Source organism: Numida meleagris, chromosome 1 (assembly GCF_002078875.1).
Source record: "Numida meleagris isolate 19003 breed g44 Domestic line chromosome 1, NumMel1.0, whole genome shotgun sequence".
NCBI lineage: Eukaryota > Metazoa > Chordata > Aves > Galliformes > Numididae > Numida > Numida meleagris.
The window spans coordinates 89,134,123-89,153,120 of NC_034409.1; the positions used below are offsets into that span (position 1 = coordinate 89,134,123).

The window sequence follows — 18,998 nt, forward strand, 5'->3', positions numbered from 1 at the left end:
ATCTCTTTGAAGAAGTGAGAATGGGGATATTCAAGTGTTTCCTTTTTCCATCACTGATTCAGCCATCATGTGTCTCCTAGAGCACTCATGATCATTCTGGGGAATATAAAACTGCATTTTTCCTCGATGTTACCATACGTGACAGGTTAAGTGCAAAGTTGAAAGGTAATAGAGTGACAGAAAGACTCTCTGAGACAGTTTGATCTCGACAACCCACACAATGTGATGCGCTGTTGCATCTGCTACATATTTATGAATTTTCTTAAAAATATGCCTGATCACATGTAAGACTGTATAGCATTTTTAATTGAAACATGAAGCAGTCACTTTCGCATGCAAAGTGCTGCCTTTTACATCTCCTCTTTGCAAGCAAGGGATCATCAGGTAAATGTGTGGATCTGAATTCTTTCTAGCTTTGCCTCTGGTACTTGGGACACAAGTCCCTGGGAATTTTGTGTGTTTAAACTTGTAGCTACTTGCAGATATGCTGAGATTCAGCATGGCCTGAAGACTTCTGGGCAATTTTTCTGCTGAACAAGTGGATTTCTAAGATTAGGTTGTAAAGGTAATGGATCCTTCCTTTTACTTTGCAAACGGTAATAATATGCACCTTGTTTCTTATGTACTAATGAGAAAGATAGCCTGCTATGAAAGATTAGACATAGCAGATCAGTGGCATTGCTTAGTTGTCTGCAGGGAGGAATTTTGGTGTGATAATACAAGGAAGGGTAACGCTGCATTTCAGTGCTTCCTTAAAACAGCTGTCCAAATGTCTTGCTGTTTCAGAAAACAGGTCATCGCTTTGAAGCTGTAACTATGAAATAACTAAAGTTATTAGGTAAAAAGTTAACAGTAAGTCATAATAATGCTGATTGAAAATACATGTCTTATAACATTTCTTGTGTGAAATTGGATCTAAAAAATAGAATTGCTAAGCGATTGCTCTCTTTATCATTTGTCATCTATTTCTTTAAATCTTTCTGGCTTGCCTTATTTCTGTTGCACAGAAATCCTTACAAATCATGCTCCTAAACTTTGTGTTCTGCTCCTTTTAACTTTGCCTAAGTCGGAGGACTTGCCTTTTTTTTTTCTTCTTAAATTATTCAAGTACTATGCTAGTGACACTTCGCAGTTCCTTCCCTGTTGTTTCTTTTGAGAAACAAAATAGGTAATGAGAGAAGATCACAGGAGACTGGAATGGAAAAGCAAGAGAGGGAACTACTGAGAAAACGCTTCAACTGTCCTCTTTCAGAAAGGTCAGGAAAAGTTTGCTCTGGAAGGTTACTTTGGTATGTCCTGATTTTTTATTATCACTACTGTACAGCCCATACTTGACTGCCTAAGTTGTAAAATGTGCCGTTACTATGCCAAGGCAATGTTATGGGTACTGTCTAATCAGAATTCGGGATTTATAGTGCTGTCTTTTAACAAGTAAAAGTGCCAAGTCCTTTTAATAATATTCCACAACCATATTTCAGTTTGAAGGTTCTGTAGCTCTTGTCACAGTAAGCTACATCATGAAAGCAACTGTGTTGGTGTGAACCAGCATTTTATAATTAATTTGCTAGTGTTCAGTCAATCGAACTGCTGCTTAATTGGCCTGATATTTCTATCCACATGAAGTTCTGCTTGTTCTCAGGAGCACGGTGCTAAGATGTTCTGTTCCTGTGGATGTCAGGATCTCTCTATGAAAATCTGCTATGTTTACTTCTTCCCATTTTCTAATGATTGCATGAAACTGACTCCCACTACTGTTTTTCAAAATTGATCTTTAAAATGAAAGACTGTTAACATCTTTTTTTAACCATCAAGTGATCTTACATTTTACAAAATATTTATCAGAAGATGAGGTTGTATTGCAGTCATATTACTCGGATATCAACTCACAAGAGAGTGTAATTTCTCTATGATTCAGTGGACGCCTTTGAAAATCAGATTAACTCATCTAGTAAAAGAAATGTACGCTTAGAAACTTCGGATTGGGCAGTCTTTTTTTTTTTTAAAAAAAAAAAAAAAACCATCTTTGGAGTTCAGCAAGTAAATTGTAGAATTAGCAAGATGGTTTTGGGACCAAATGGTGTTCTCTGAAGAGGTGCCTCACTGTTCTCATTAAAGGGAAGAAAAGACAATAAGAAAAGGATGGAGGAAACTTGAATGTGTGGAAGGAGCTTGTGTGGGCTGGAGTAGTCATGCTAATGCTAAAGAATATTAATGAAACCCAAGCCTCTTGAGACTCAGTGAAGCAGCTATGTTAATTGAAGTGGGTGCTTGGCAGTACAAGCTCTTTAGTAAGGAGCATGGCCCTATTACAAAACTGGTTTTGCAGTCCAAGATAGTTGATGCTGAGGACCTGATGTGCACAATCCATGCCTCTCTGAGGTTTCTTCAAGCGTGGCTCTTTTCTGGCCCTCCAGACTGAGTGCCTCTGAGTTACTGGATCATATTAGATGGACTCTGAGTTTTACAGTTTAATCAAAAAATAATTGTATACTCCAAGCCTGTGTTGCATCGTGAACAAAAGCACTGTTAGTGGGGACAGTCTTCAGAGTATCTCTTGTGATCTGAACTAAAATACTAGCATGGGTGCATCTATCTGGACTCAAAGGAAGGTTTTAAAGCTGTTTAAAATGTGGAGTTGAAATCACGTAAGAGAACAGAGCTCAGCCAGAGGTCTCCAAAGGCTATGTTACTCCCATAATAATTCTGGTGAAATGTCTGAGAATAATACAATAGCTTGTGGTATGGTACAATCAGAACTGGGAAAATTCCTTCTCCTAATAAAGGATACAGCCATTGGATAAGCTAAATGGCATGTAATGCTTCTAGTTCAGAGGAAATGGCATAGCGTGAGTTGTAAAAAATAGTCAGTCATGAGTAAGAGTTATTGGTGGCTGTCAGGTGTTTTTAATGTTTCTGGTGTTGTCTGAATTGGTCCTAACACAGATTAAATGATGTGACTACAAAAAAAAACTTCAGAATGTTTTTGTTTCTTTCGAAGTACTCGGTATGTAAGTAAATCTCTTTAAGTTATAATCTTATTCACAAGCACTTGCTAGCATAAGCCAGGCAGGAACAAAAAAGTCTAAATATGGATGTAAGAAGCAACAAGTGGATCCAATAAACCACTAAGTGTATATTGTTTTTAACATTTGTTATTCATCGTTTACTGTAATATAAATGGATTACATGAAAGCAGCTTGGACCCAATTTGACATCGTTGTATATGATGTGATTCTGCTGGCCAGTTATGTTCTTTGTTGAGTGGACAAAGGATGCATGTAGGGTTTATTCTCTAGGATAGCATATTTCCTGCTGGAGAAGATGATACTTTTCCTTTGTAATACCTTTTTATCTTCTTTCGTTAGGGGATCATTTACATTCTTAGAATAGATTTGTTTCAAAGGGTAAGTGTTACTCTGTTCTGAGGTGCCTAGAACCCATGTGTAATTCTGTTTCTGAGGTCTTCTGTTGATAATTAAGAGTGAGTACATGCTCAAAACATTTTTGGAAGCAGCTTCAAAGTAGGCTGGATAGATCTGAAAATTAATTCAATCCAGTGATTAGATTAATATTGCTGCACATTGCAACTGACATTTGAGCTTTAATACTTCTGTAATTGATACCATTAAAAAATAAGAACAATGCATAAAACAACTGCATAACAGCTCCTGATGTAGAGAAAAGTTTACAGCTTTATTCAGAGAATGAATTTAATGAAGAGGTGATGAAAGCCTTTCTTTTCAGCAGTGGTTCAGCACACTGAACAAAATTTAAAAGTATTCTTGTATGTGTGATAATTGAGGGACACACCTTTGGTTGTATTATTCATATCTCATTGGACAGAAGCTGCATGTAACGTACGGCAAATACTTCTAAAGAACATCAGCAGATGAAAACTCTGTGTTTGACTTATATATATATATACCTATTACCCACAAATTTCCTTATGATGAAGTTCACTTAGCTAAAAGCCTTTCTTCTGCGACTTCAGTAACAATTAGTGATTGGGTGGGACAGTTATATTTGCAGTATGTGACCTTGAATCATGCATAACTGGATCTGTACCTTTTTGAAAATGGTGAAAAATGCTCTGTGCTTTTCAAACCAATATTTGATGAAGACAAGAAATGTCTTGCATTCTTTAATGAAATTTTAGAGTACTTTAGGGTGAAGAACTCATATGGGGTTAATACTTTGTATTCTCTAAGACTGTTAGTACTGAGAAACCATTAATGGAGTTGCTTCATATCTTGAGTATCTTCTTGAGAAAGATGATTGAAAGAAAGAGAAAGCCTGTAATTATGGCATCAGATTTGAATCAAATTTGCTGAGACTTCTTAAACTGATGCTCAGCACAAGCAATTACAAACAAATGAATAGTTAAAATATACAACTTCTCTGGAAGAAGGAATAATCAAATATTATTTATCACACTCCAGAAATCTGTGAGTATATATAAACGGGTAACAATTGAGCTACGTTCCAACCTGTGTATATACTATGGGTTTTCTGCAGATGTTTAATCCTTTTCTGCCTCAAAGATTCCTGTCTTCTCTAGGGAAGAAGTTGCATAGTTCAAAGGTGAAAGTGAAGCACCAAACTTCTGACAAAATTTTTGAAACTTACTTTGGAAACTGCATTGCAGGGATCTGTATCTGTAATGCCCTCGGTCAGAACCAGAGGGCTTACTTATCTGTTGTGCTAGTTAAGTAAACCAATAACAAAGTTAGTACTGTTGATTTTAGAAGAGACAGTTTTATTACATAGTCTTAGCTTCTTCCTCTTGCTGTTCTTATCTTTGTAACGAATGTATTTTTTTGCTTGGGTATGGAACAGAAACATCAAACATAACCTTGTTATGTTTTTAATACATCCTTAAATATGGCAGTAGAGATGTATGCATTTCTAGTTAAAGTCCCCTTCCAACCAGTAGGAGGAAACATGGATCTTTCAAAAATTAATTTCTTGGGTATGAGGACAAATCTAAAGGTTCTGTTTTACTGCTTTTAACTAACCAGCTGGCAGAGTCTGATTAAAGAGCCCTTGCATTCTTGCAGACTTGGACTTAATATCTTTCTTACACTACTTCTGTTTGCTGTGCATAGTTTATTATGTGAAGCTATGTGTACTCTTCAGCAAAGGACTAGATTCTGTTTTTGTTTTGTTCTGTAAGGAGATTGAACTATTTACTGTCAGTTTGGGATAATTTACGGATATTCTTTGTATCCATAAGAAAAGGTACTTTTTTTTCTTCTCTCTCTGGTTCTGGAAGCTTAAATGAAGCGGAGAGGAAACTAAGTTGTTCTATGAAGCTAGATAAATGGGATTCTGCAGTCTTTGCAGCCAAAACTTGTTATGATCCTGTTTGATTTGAATTGGTAGGGACTACTCGTTAGAGATTGGTCTGATTACAGTCTTCAAGAAGATTTTGCAGTGTGTTCTTCCAAGCGCTAAAAATGGTTCTTCCCTTTGAAGTATACAATGTGCTTGCTTGCTATGACAGTGGTAAGGACTTACTTTTTTTGGTAGATATTTTAATTTTCAAACCTCTTTAAGTAATGTTTTTAAAAGGCCTTAAGATAAAAAGTATTCTGCATTGTAAAAACTAGCAAGATAGATGCAGGGATGGAATTGGAGTGTCTCTGACAGTGTTTTTCTGTTAGTGGTTCAAGGAAGCCATGGGGTCCAGGAACTCATTTTTAGAAAGCTTTGAAACATAACTGAAAAAAGCAAATCAGCAAATTGAAAGATGTACTTTTACCTATCTGTATGCAAATAGAGTAAGTATTTACAGTATTAGTGATGTGATATTTGAAAGTGTGTAGATTTCTTCAGAAAGGTGTATATTTAAAAATCTAATAGGGAAATGACACTCTAAGGAGAAAAGTGCTAAATGAAGCACAGTGTAGAACTTGCTGGTTATGTATCTCATGGATTTCCTTTATTTGCATGTCAGACACCTCTTTCTGAAAGCTCTCGTATTCTTCTGGGCATTGAATTATTTGTGCCTTTATTCTTTCCTTATATACCATATGTTAGAAGTTGGATGACATTAGGTTACTGAAGCACTTCATTTCATCACCATTGTTCTTGTCAGGCTGATGGTGGACAGAATGATAGCAAGGAATTGATATCCGTAACAGAGACCTTGTTAAATGAAATGCTGAATCTTTGAGCTCCAGTTAGAGTAGGGTATTTCACAATAGTTAGCGTCAGTAGGAGCACAAGTGAGTTTCGTATTTGTACTCGCATAAGTGCAATTGATATGAGGTTCTATCAGAAATATCTAGAAACCCTTCCAGATAAGCTGTGCTAATTAGATGAAAGTTCTCAGTTCTGTTGGAATTAATGGAAAATGATTTTGGTTCTGTTCTATGGGAGACTGGTTGCATAAGATTCACTGAAATACAATATTTTTGAATCCTTTTTGCTTCATGTTCAGGCACAGTGAAAGTTTACTCTAAAAGAGCTTCTATAGGTCTTGTTTAATTTCTATTTTGATCTTTACAATTTTCCATCGTAGTACTTCTGCTGCATAGTAAATGTAAACTTCACAAATGATCATGTGGAGAGCAAAGAGAAGAAGGGTTCTGAAAAGCTGGTTTAGGAATTTGAATTAGCATGCTAAACTTTGGCCACAAGTGGCATGGTGTGCAAGTATTCTCCAAAATAATAAAGAATACAGTTATGGCTCTCAGTAACTACTGTTAATACCATGAGCCATTTCCAGCTGTCTTCTGCAGACACCAAGGCGTTTCAGCAGTAGCAGCTGTCCATGTGTGTCGCTCTTTCAAACAATTTTCAGCAAATCAAATGGAGGAACAGTGTGTTTGTAGTTAAAGGATCAAGATTGCTGGAAGCTGTACAGAGAGCGCATGCTTTACAACAAAAGGTCATAGCTAGATAGGCAGTATATCCTATAAATCCTTGCTAACGTGCTTCATCTGGGTGATAATATAACTAAGATATAAATCTTCAATTCTGTTGTGCACCTTCGTTTTAAAATAAGCCCAGATTTCAGATTTTAAAGCCATCAGTATTTTTTTCAGCATCTGGAGAACTAACATCCTCTGAAATTGCAAGGAAATATTACATGCTGTGGCTCCACTCTTTGTATTAATTCATGGTCTCATGCTACCTATTAGAAGTCTTGCCATACTATGGCAAGGAAAAAAGTAGAGGAGCATTCATTATTGCAATAATAGATGTTTTGTAAGAACCTGGAAAATGGGGTTGCCTATTAATAAGAAAAGATAGCCAAGGTGAACTAAAATACTTTTTTTTCCTATATAAATGCATTAGATGCATGTGAAAAAGAAAACTGTGTTTCCAATTAGGAAGATTGGCTATTTCTTATTGCAGCAGTCCAATAATGCAAACAGTTTGAGAATATGTAGGGGTTTTGTTTTGTTTTTTATTTAATACGTTGAGCTAAAATGTGCTTGCAGGGAAAATATGTGGCTTGGTGACATTAAGACTACATCTCTCCCCTAGTTATCACTTCAATCTATCAAACAGATATAGCCAGACAGCCTCAGCTGGGCTATTTCTTCTCTGCACCCATGTTTCAGCTGTTTTTCAGTGGATCCCCGTGTGGTGACGCAGTGTTACCTGCACGTGAGTGCTGCGGAGCAGAAGAGAGCACAGTTCCGCTCTGCCAACGTGGTGTGCACGCAGCTGAGTGCTTTGGCTGCCTCTGTCTGTGTTTTGCAAACCACGTGTCCCGCTGTACTTAACTACATCCTGAGGTGGTTATGTGGATCAATTAATGCTTAAATTATTTGAAGATACCGGATGCTTTGTAAGTGCTAATTATTGTATTCAGGTTTACTACAGCTAGGGATTAGATCTTACTTGGGCAATAGGTGGGGAAGGCGTGAGATGTCTGTGGTGAGGAAGAATTCCAAGTAACAAAGAGTCACTGGGAGCTGAAGCCTCACTGCAGCCTGTTTGTGCAGTTCCATTTAATTGCTTTGAGTAAGTTGCCTCTCTTTTAGTTCAATTCTGGAGCCTTGATTACTTTTGAGTGGAAAGGGAGTACCTCCTCTCCGAGGTTCCATAGGGATTGCTGTCATATCTTTATGACTGTAGCCCTGATTGCTGTTTTCCCAAGACTAGGCAGCTACGTGTAGGTACTATCAAAATGCAGTGGGTTTTTCTCTATAATGTTCTGTCATGAAACATTTCATAGGCTTGTACTGCCTTTAGAGCATCCTGGAGAAAATTGTTGGCTCCTTGTCTTGGACACTGATGCAAAAAGCAGTGCATGAAAAGGCAGGCAGGCAGTCACAAAAACAAGCAGAGTTGTTGATCAGAATGAGGAGGAGGAGGAAAGTGAGGCTCTGTATTGAAAATCTGATGTCAAGGTCAGTTGGTTTTACAAGTGATTTCCAGACAGTGAGTTGCTAAGGTTCACCACCCTCCTATCTGTAAAACAAGGCTAATATTTCTGTTCATCCCTGGGCTGTTGTAAGGGCAAGGTTGTCCCTACTGATAGGAATAGTTCAAGGTTAACTTGAGGAATGACATAGTCCTTAGGGAGGAAAAATCATTGAAACCTTCTGGTTGGAAAGGTCCCATAAAGTCATCAAGCCCAGACATTAAATGAAGATGCTGGTAAATTAAAAAATTCCCTATTAGGAAGAAATATCTTCAACAGGCAGGAGAACACCCTTCCTCCATGTCAGCCACCTTCATGTGGCTGAGGGCGGTGGGCAGTAAAATGACCACAGCGCTGCACACCTTGACTTGATGCAAGCATGGGGCCTGTGTGTTACGTGGCACCCCTCAGGCCGAGTGAAGCCGCTTACTGACTTAGCACGCACAGACACGTGTGGCATCTGAAAGTTGGCACAAGTGAAAGAAGCAAGTAGGCTGGAGCCGATGGCTGCAGCGAGGCGGCAGCGCGTAGAGCTCAAGGCTCGCGCGTTGCTCCCAAAGCTCACGCTCGCACACCAAGGCCCGCACGCGACCAGCCGCGCACGGCCCGCTCCGGCCGGCGGGGACGGCAATCGACGCGCGGCCACCTCGAGCCGGGCCGGGCAGGGCTTCAGGGCGGGCCCCGCCCCTGGGCCGGGCCGGGCCGCCCCCGCCGGGGCGGAGGGAGGCGTGGGCCGCCGCCTGCCGCCGGCGCGGGGACTCGGTGGCGGGCTGCTGCTGGCGGCGATTCGCGTCCCCTCCCCGGCCCGGCGATGTCCGGCGGGGGCAGCCGGCGGCGGGCCGGCCCCTCCTGGCCCAGCGCCTTCTCCCGTTTCTTCGCCAGGAGCCCCCCGCGCCAGGAGGCGGCGGCGCCCGGGCGGCCGGCGGGCGCGCACAGGTAGGGGCCCGTGCGGCGCAGCGCGGTCGGCTCCGCCGCCCCCTCGGCCCCGTCCCGCTTGGGGAGCGTGGCGGCCGGGCCGGCAGCGGGACGTCGCGACACCGGCGGGCTGGGAGGAGGTGGGGGCGGAAGGGAGAGGCGGCGGGGCCCGGCGGGGGGGGCACGGGGCAGGTGGGGCCGGGCCTCCCTGCGGGGAGCCGGCCCCGGGGGGAGCGGCTCCTCTTGAAGCCGGGGTATGGGGGCTGCCGGCGCCGCTCTGTTGGTTGGTCGGTTGTGGGGGTTTGGGGTTCGGCGTCTTGTCCTCAGTGTGGTGCTACTTCGGGATGGCGTGAGGCGAGCCGGATGCGGTCTGAAGTGGTCTCTTGGGCTCAGGGTGCGCGGAGGAGTTTCCGTGGGAGCTCAGCTCAGCGAGCATCAGTGCCCGGCCCTTGCGCGGCGCAACCAGCACAGCGCTGAGCCTTCCCGGCAGGGAGCCCTGCGCTGAGGGCCGGGGCAGTCAGCCGGACTGCAGCCCCGAACGCAGAAACCGAAGGGGAGGGGGCTCGCTTCGTTCACACAGCCTTCGCACCCCTTAGCGTTCTCCTGGGCTGCTCTAAATCAGATGGTAATACAGTATAAATATTACTGGCGTGTTTAAGGCTCCATGCAAAATACGTGGTCTCCGGTAACCTGGTTGTTAATATTTTTTTTTTCCTCTTTAAGTACAGGGAGTGCTAACGAGATGAAAAAGTTCTGAAGCATTTCTTCCTCTTCCTTTTTTTTTTTTTTTTTTTTTTCTGCTGGCTGGTTTCTGCATGTAGATAGGAAAGAACCACAGATAAAGTTTCCTTCTGCTTCTTATGGAGTCTTATTATTGGTCTGAATGAATGAGGGTGTTTTTGTGGTGAGGAGGTGTCAGCTGCTGAGGCCTTGCTTTTTCAGGTGTACAAGGAGTAAACTCATTTTGCTTTTAGTATGTTGGTTTTAATCTTTTTGAGTCATTCTTGGTTCTGCACATGTTTATGTCTACACGGGCAAATAAGTGAACTCTAAGCAGGTACCATGCTGGTTCTTTCTCACCAGTTGTGAAAAGTTGCAGAGGGCATTGTCATTTTACACTGACTACTGTCTACTGTCATTTTGGATGTTCTTGTAAATGGGCCGTGAAAGTTTTAAACTTTTTTTTTTTATTTTACCACAACTGCTCTGTATTTGACACACCAGCACATTGCCAAGGATCCACCACCCTTTCACAAGTGCAAAATTTTTTATTTCCTGCAAAAAAATCCAGAGCAGTGCTGATCAATCAAGAGCACCTTCACCATCACGCGGCATGGCATTGTGGCTGGCAGGGTGGTTGAGATGTGGCAGAAATAAAGGTCTTGAAAGTGGCTTGGGACCTGGAGAAGCAGCAGCAGAGGTGTCACAGAATCACTAAGGTTAGAAAAGACCTCTAAGATCACCCAGTCCAACCACCAACCCATCCCCACCATACCTACTAAGCATGTACCTCAGTGCCAGATCCACGGTTCTTGAATACTTCCAGGGACAGTGACTGTACCACCTCCCTGGGCAGCCTGTGCCAGTGTCTCACCACTCTTCCAGAGAAGAAATTTTTCCTAATATCCAGCCTGAATCTCACCTGGCACAACTTGAGGCCATTACCTCTCATCATGATTCCTCCTCACCAGCTGTGGCTGGGACTAAACAAAAAAGCCTAGTGGTCACCTGGGCAAGGGGAGCAGGGTGATACTGGTTGGGTGGTTTGTGAGTGAGATATACTATCTGTGGTGCATCCTCGGGGTAGACCTGCTGCACTTAACTCGGGGCTGGAGCCAGTTATCTTCATGTAAATCACAATTTCATTTCCTGCAGTCAAGAGCCTTTCTCAGGCAGCCTCCACGAGGTGTGAGAAGGCTTGGCCTCCTGGCCTTCTGCATGACCTTCCCACACAGTGTTAGCCACGGGGCGGTCACTGCCGCGATTCCTCTCAAAGCAAGCAAAATTCCTGCAGCTCAGAGGAGCCCAATTTGGTATGTTAAAGAGCTTTTTTTGTTGCGCCAGGCTGCGGGCGGTGCATTCGCCTGGAATGCTGACGCTCTTGTCTTTGGTTTCCACTGACAGCCTTCTCCATAGATTAGCGTAATTGCATACATTAGCAGTGCCAGGCTGGAGTGAGCGGCCCAGGTTGGCTCGGTGCGCTGCTTCAGCGAACATTGGGTGCGGAGGAATAAATCGCTGAACAATGAGGGAGCTGAGGCTGCCTGTGTGTTTGTTGTTCAGGTGTGGAGGGCAGGAGACGGATGGGGAATGCGCCTCTTGAGGAGCCTTGTCAGAATGTGTGCGCTGCGGTGATTAATTTCCTGTTAAAACAGTTGGAACGATGCACGTTGGAACCGGATCAAATCAGAAGCGCGTAGCATGAAACTTTTGTGTCAAGATACTTTACCTAGCGTTGAGTTTCAGAACAGCAGAACTACCAAGGAGAGGGATCAGGAGATGGGGAGGAGTGGTATGCAAGGCCACGTATGTCTGCGGTGTATCTGCACTGACTCCCAGAGAACTGCATCACGCTTCATATAGCCTGTGCAGAATACGACTTTTTTGTAAATTTTGCAAGCATGAGGAGATGAGCCTGTCATGTCCAAAGGTCATTATCCACCTGCTCCTTACCCCTGGTCTGCGCAGGTGATTTTCCATCAGCGAGTGTCATGGTGGCACGAGACAGAGGACATCTGTTATGGACTCAGTCTGCTTTTACGTATGGCTTAAATAAATGTGAATTATCCTTCACCTAGTGCTTCCCTCTTTCACTGCTACTTGCTATTCTCAGTAATACGAAATTGATATATGTAACCACGGTGTTTGTCTTGGGGCAATCATAAACCCAAGGGTGGAAAAATCCCATTCAATTTGCATAATTCTAACGGGAGTCTGATTTATTTAGTTAGTTATTAAGGCAGTTTTCTTTAGACTGGATGAAGATACGGCTTTTACAGTACAAGGCAATCTCTTGCATATTCTTTCAGGGCTGCACTGCTTCTGTGCCTCAGCAATTGTCCTGTTGAAAATGAATGTGACCAACCAGCTCACCTTAGAAACTGTCTGGAGGTGTGACGTTTCACCAGTTGCTTTAACCCAGAGCTACCACCAAAATCTTGTATATAGTTTGTACTTTATATTGTGTAGCAGACTCATTTCAGGTTTATCTTTTTCCCTTTAAGTGCCATTAGTTGGTCAAATAACTGCTGGCACAAGTGGGCCTTTGTCAGGCTTGTCCAGATACTTTTTTCTGTGTCACTGAAGTGTATCAGGGACATCAAACAGGGAAGAACAACCTTTTATTTAGTTTCAGAGGGGCTTTTTCTCTATGTATTTTTAAATTGACGTTATTGTTCCGTTCATCCATTAGTTTCTAACTAAGAGCTTTCAGAGGTGGAAGAACGTTGTTTATACTGCCTAAGGAGAGATTAGAGAGTCCCTTTCTTCCTCTGGGCTTGCCAGTCATTGTTCCTGTTTATAGAGCACATGCATTTTTGTAGTAGTAAAAAAAAAAAAATGTATTTGAGAACTACCAGGAATGGATTGAAGGGGGAGCAGTGCATTTCAATCTTATTCACCCAGCGAGCTTGTGAACGCCTCCTCCCTGGAAGCATTCAAGGCCAGGCTGGATGGGGCTTTGAGCAACCTGGTCTAGAAGGAGGTGTCCCTGCCTACAGCAGGGGGTTGGAACTAGAAGATCCCTTCCAACCCAAACCATTCTGTGATTCTATTTCGTCTAAACTTGCTACTTCCTGGCTGGTTTTGATTCATGTGCTGTTAGCATCTTAGAAGAAATCTGTTGTTTGCTGGAAAAAAAAATCTGTTTTCTAATAAAGACACTTTTCCTTTCAAAAGGCAAAGTAAAATTTTATTATTACTATTATTAAATTCCATCTAATTTGTGAGCATGCAGCAGAGGTGATGGTCTGTGGAACCAGCAAGGGGAGGACTCCAGTCATTTAGAAGAACTCAAACTTATCAAAGCAAGGCACATTATGAAAAGTTTCTGTTCCCTTGTTGTTTTGTTTGACCTTTTTTCCATTTCTTTTTATTTCCTTGATCTTTCTGTTGTGACTTTTATCGTAGGATAATTCAAAGATGTAGCAAAGACCTGATTCAGCAGGTTACCGAAGTGGTTGCCTATACTTAAATAAGTAAATATTCTGTACGCTGTAGTGAGGCTCCTGGTTTGATAAAAATTAGGTGTGGACGTCAATGTCTCATGGGAGTGAAACCAGAAGGAGTAAGCCCAGCAGGTGGCCTTGTGGTTGTGAGACATTTCCTAGAGGAAATGTTACTGGAGCATTAATTATAATGGTAGCACTCCTTAAAGGAAACAAACCTACTTTTCACGTGTTAACAATGCTGTCTCTTTTCAATTACATTCCTAGTTATTGACATATATTCAAAATATCTGAATCGTTGGTTTTAAGGAAGTCTCAGAGAGGTGAAAACAAATCCGTCGGCAGGTGAACAAAAGACTCGCAGGTGGGGGAAAAACAAAACTCAGAAATATGTTGCTGTATTTCTGATTAGTGAAACTTTTTGCAGAGATGAAAACCCAGCTACCTCTGTTTTGTGAGGGTTTTTGGACTGCGTGCAATTCAGTGTGTGCTAGTGTATACTGTTATGCTTCCAGACAGTAGCAGTGCTACATCGTTTACGCCATAGGCTTTCCTGAAGATGCTACCACATCTGTTTTTTCTACTATTTTAATTTTCATTTCTAAAACCATTTTTACAGGTTTTAACTAACTTTACAATATTATATAGTATCGCTTTTGAAGGACTTGCTGCGTTTTGCTGATGACAATGGTGTCCTTTTGTGGTTTTTTTCCTGGTTGCTTTTTCTTAATGCCTTCTATTTTCAATTTAACAAATCCTGTTTGTCAGGAGGAAAATAGCTGCTACTGCTTTTTTAATGTCTTCCATTTTCTTGTCATGTGTAAGCACCATTGCTGACTCCCAGCCCTTCAAAGATGTGCCTTTTGAAAGCAGTTGTATAATGGGCTATTCTCTATTAACTCAATAATTTTAACCTTAAATAGTTTCTGAATCTGCTTCTGATATTATACCGATTCTAATATGTTAGCTGCCAGAAACATTTATTTCATAAGCATGCTGAAAACTTGACCGAACCTCTCAGGCTAGCAAATACAGAGCAGATTCTATAATAATGTTTGTTACTATGCTTGACAGATGCCAGAAGAAAAACCTCAGTGTAATCTGGTATAATCCTACTGTCCAGTATTGAAGTAGGCCCTACTCAGAAGCGTTTTTCTTTCTTTTCTCTACCTTTTGTATGGCTGTTGAATTCCCTCACGTGTAATACAGATTAAGTTATTCATCAAGGGCAATAAGGGACTGTCATACTTATTTCGCTTAGCTCCAGCCTTTTAAAGGCTGGAAAGGGACTTGTTTGATGTCAAGAAATGTTTTTTTGCATTTTTTCATATGAAGTTTCTTTGTACAATGTGTCATTCATTACTTTATAACATCTTTATTTTTCATGATTTTTTTTTTTTAGTTTGCATTTTGAAAGAGTACTAACAAAGTCTCTTCATTTTGTACTAACACGTTCTGTAGCTCACTTAGTATATGGGAAGCAGCAATACTAACGTAGGGCATGAAGCTGACCTAGCTTTACTATGCATCCGAGCAAAAGCAGTATGTAAACAAGCGGCATAAACAGGTCTGAGAGGAAAAATTGTTTCAGTAAAAACCTCCTAAACTGCTTAATGCTGTCTGTAATCAAACCAGTTTTCAAGTGTGGATTGTTTAATTGAATAGAATATGTTTTATTCTATTCCAACACTTACATTAGTTGGTTGATTTTAACACTTCTTTTGCCTGAGTTCCTCCTCCTTTTGCTTCCATTTTCTTCGTCCTTTACCTTTCTGTGGCTCCTGCTCCTTTCCTCCCCGCTTCCTTTATTTGTTTTAAATAGTTGCTTGGCTTTCCTTTCATGTTCTGATTTCAAACTCACTGACTTGTTTTTAAAATTTCCACTTATTTTAATGTCTCCTCCCTACGTGCACACAAGTAGGAGCCAGAAACTTCACATTTAAATTTCTGTACAAACACTCCCTCTCTCCTCAGGACAAGCCCTGACAGCCTTGTCAGAAAATGTGGTAAGGCTTTGTCAATACTGCTACCATTTGGTTTCCCTGACCAGACTTAGCCTTGGGAACCTTGCTGAGAAGTTGGCTACAATTTATCTTTTTGAAGCTTGTCCAAAAGGGCCCTGTTCTTTTTTTGTGGAGGTTGGGAGGAGAGAGAAAATAGTTCTGTGGTCATTGCTGTTTTCTGTTGAAATGCTAGCATCTTTATTTTCTGTTAAAATGCTGCTGTATTTTGACTGACATTTGATGCAGAAGGCAGTTTTTATGAATCTTCACTGCTTTCTCCCCAAGCTGGAGGTGCATCTTCTTGCCACTGGACTTTACAGTAGTGTTTTCCTTTCAATTCATTTAATGATGTTATTCAATATACATGTCAAAAGTTTGGCTCTTAAAAATTTTATAAATGCTGTTTGTAGATCAGGTTTGGACAGTTCTCAGGGCTTCACAGGACATAAATGGTTTCACAGGTGTGATTTTAGGATCTAGAGCAAGGTGTTGGCATTTCAATTATGCTTTTATGTCTGTTCTATTTGTTTGGATTAAAGGGGAAGGATTGAAAAGTTGATTTATCAAGTCTTCCAGGTGAGCTGTGAAGTTAATAAATGCGATGTTGATCCTAACATTGCTGGAGGATGGGAACTGTCAAACATGATTTCGTTGATGAGATTGCTACTTTAGTTGTTAAACTGCTGAAATAGTAACTTCAATCTCTTTAGGGCATCTGACCTTGTGCTGATGCTCCAATTAAAACATTTACAAGTGCAATGGTAGCAGGACAGACTAAGGGATATGAAGAACTAGATGTGGAGACTCATTTTCTACTTCTTTTATGTGAAAGAGTTTAAGTATTTTTGAATCAATCATTGTAATATCTCCACGAGCATTTTGAAAGAAGATTGTAGCTTGGGAAGTTTGCAGATGACTAGAGTGTATTTTTATGGGAATTTCCATATAGATGACAATGTTGCAGAAGCAAATGAAGTTGTCGTGGTTGGCAGTCACTGAACGGGAGTTGCCAAAGCAAAATGATGGCTTAGAGAGGAAAAAGTGATTCTCAGAAGTATAAATAATAAAGTATGTGTATTCTGTGGCTGAACTTTAGTTACTAGTGTAGTGAGTCTAGTTGAAGCGTCCATGTTTTACTTTGGAAAAAGGTACTGGAAAACTGGAAATTGCTCTGAAAAGAGCTCCAGAACAATTTGATATCTGGAAAAGCTGCCTCACAGAATAAATTTGCGTAGCTCAATAGTATTTAGTTTGTCTAAGAGTAGGTTTTGGAATGATAGGATTACGGATTGAGGCATGGCTTTGCCTCGAGGTACATAGCTGCAAGGGAAATTAGAGTTAAGTGCTTCTCATCACAGCAGACCTGTAACTTGAGGAAGGTAGATGTAGGTTGATCCCATAGTGGAGAGATGAAGCTTGATAAATTTGGACTGGCAGGCTGAAGTTTTAGTAGCGACTTAGTGAATTTAGTAGTAGTAAACATTGAAAGGTCTTATTTACAAACATTGTAGATTTTCCATTGCTTACTTTTTGTTGGTTTTGTTGTTTTTTTTAATTGAAACTTGATAACTTTCAGGAAAGTGTTACAGGCATAATACAGGACTAAACTGGTAAGATTTTGTGATCTAGATTATTTGGGAGGCCAGCTTCAGTAATCATAATGGTCTGTATGGCAAGTAGGGCAACTGGTGTATATATATAAAATATTACTCAAAGTTCTGAATTTTTAGCTGTCTTCTTTACAATTACCACTTGGAAGCAGGAACAAAGAAGAAACCAAGACTAGCTAACCTACGGCTTTTTGCAGATATATCATAAAAGTTTCTTAACTGCTACTGGTCTGTTCATGTGGTTTGAGAATCCCTGTAATGTGCTGAAACTTCATCGTGATTTTGGTCTTGCACATCCATATTTGATAGTATTACTTGACTCGCAGTTTTCTTCTCATTCACATTCTTCAGGGAGGCTCGCTCACAGCTTTGTTTTAAGGTACTAGGTGATCACGTTTTCTTTAGCAGCCTCTGTGTTCTGCAGGGTCTGGCATTATTCCTTCAGAAGGTTACCACTGAATGTGTCACTATCTTAGCACTAAGTAAAACTGGAAAGAAGTGATATCAAGACCAAATGCAGAGCAGCTTTGCAGAGAGGAGCGCTTGTTTTTTCAGAGAGAGATATAAGGCATGGGTCAGGAATTAGGGTCACGTCCCAGAATGCTGAAATAAAGAAAAAGGCAAGAAAGGAAAGACAAAATTTACATTAGCCTATGTGATGACTGCACTAGAGGGTGAACTGCATCAACACAATTGTCTTGAGGAAAACGCATTGTCTTGAGGAAAACTTAAAAAAAAAAAAATGCTTGTAATGATATATCACAAGCAGTATCATTAAGCATGGAGAGGTCAACATTAGTTAGTGTTGCGTCAGTAAGGCCAAATGTAGAGGCTTTAGGTTGCTTGGTATCCTACAACGCCTTTCAGGTTAGGCATTCTAATACAATGGTAAGTCCTCTCATGAAATGGCTACGGTTTTTGTGTTGATGTGAAAAGGAGCCCAGTTAAAAATGAGCAATGATAACTTAATGCAGTATCAAGGAGGGTTTGACTGTGTGGGGAGTCGTCTCTTCCTGGGAAGAGGCAAAATGGTAGAGCTCTCACCTCTCTGGCAACATCTTTTTTACATCTAGGCTTCATAAGAAGTGAATTCTGGATCTGCCATGTTGGAAGTGACTTCTGTACAGTTGGAGTATTCGCTGCTGGGAAGAAGAGGCAAGGGCAACATCCATAAGTAGTGTCACGATGTTGCTTGAGTTGAGCTTTAGCCAGCTGTCTCTGTTTCCTTAAGGGCCTGCCCATTAGTTGCCCCATTCCCAAACAGGAATCCACAGCAGGTATCTTGTAAAAGGAAGGTAAAATGCCACAACAGTTAGCTTCAGTTTAATAAGCTTTGCATCTGGTCAGTCTTATCACAGCTCACACATTTGTGCTTCATCGCATTTGCATACTGCCTGGAGCTAGTTTTTTCTCTGACACAGCATGTTCACAGTCTGCTGTGTGCATAATATGGGTGAGGTTGGCTAATAGAGGAAGAGAGGGTGGGCTTTTAATTTGCAAGTTCCCAGGGATTGTTGTGAAGAACAAAGCTGGAGGAAGCAGACTCCTAGTGCTGTGCAGAGGTGCTGCGAGGGCCTTTTGAACATGTAATTGTTTTTAATTGTCTTGTTCTGTTTTTAGAAACAGTTGGAAAAGATCTCACAAACCACATACTTAAATTTGTTCCCTTCAGCTCTTTCTTTTTTGATTCCTGTCTCTCTTATGTATTAACTAAACTGGATTTGAATACTTGTCTACTTTTCTGTGTTTTGTGTGAGGAACAGTAAGGGATATAAACATTTTTCTCACCCATAAAAATCTGTGACCTTTCCTATGTAAGTGTTATGATTAAAAACTTGGACCAACATCTGCTTCTGGTTCAGACACCACCTGTCCCAGTATTACAGAAAGGTCAGAACGGATTTGCAGCAGCAGATGAACAAAA

General features: G+C 41.1%; 1 protein-coding gene across 1 annotated transcript in view; it reads left to right on the forward strand.

Moving 5' to 3' along the window:
- The window catches only part of CRYBG3 (crystallin beta-gamma domain containing 3), a 90,454-nt gene continuing 80,575 nt past the window's right edge, over nucleotides 9,120–18,998 (forward strand). The window contains exon 1 of the mRNA XM_021401744.1: nucleotides 9,120–9,316. Within this exon, the coding sequence (XP_021257419.1) occupies nucleotides 9,192–9,316 (125 nt within the window). The 5' untranslated portion in view covers nucleotides 9,120–9,191. The remainder of the gene's footprint in view (nucleotides 9,317–18,998) is intronic.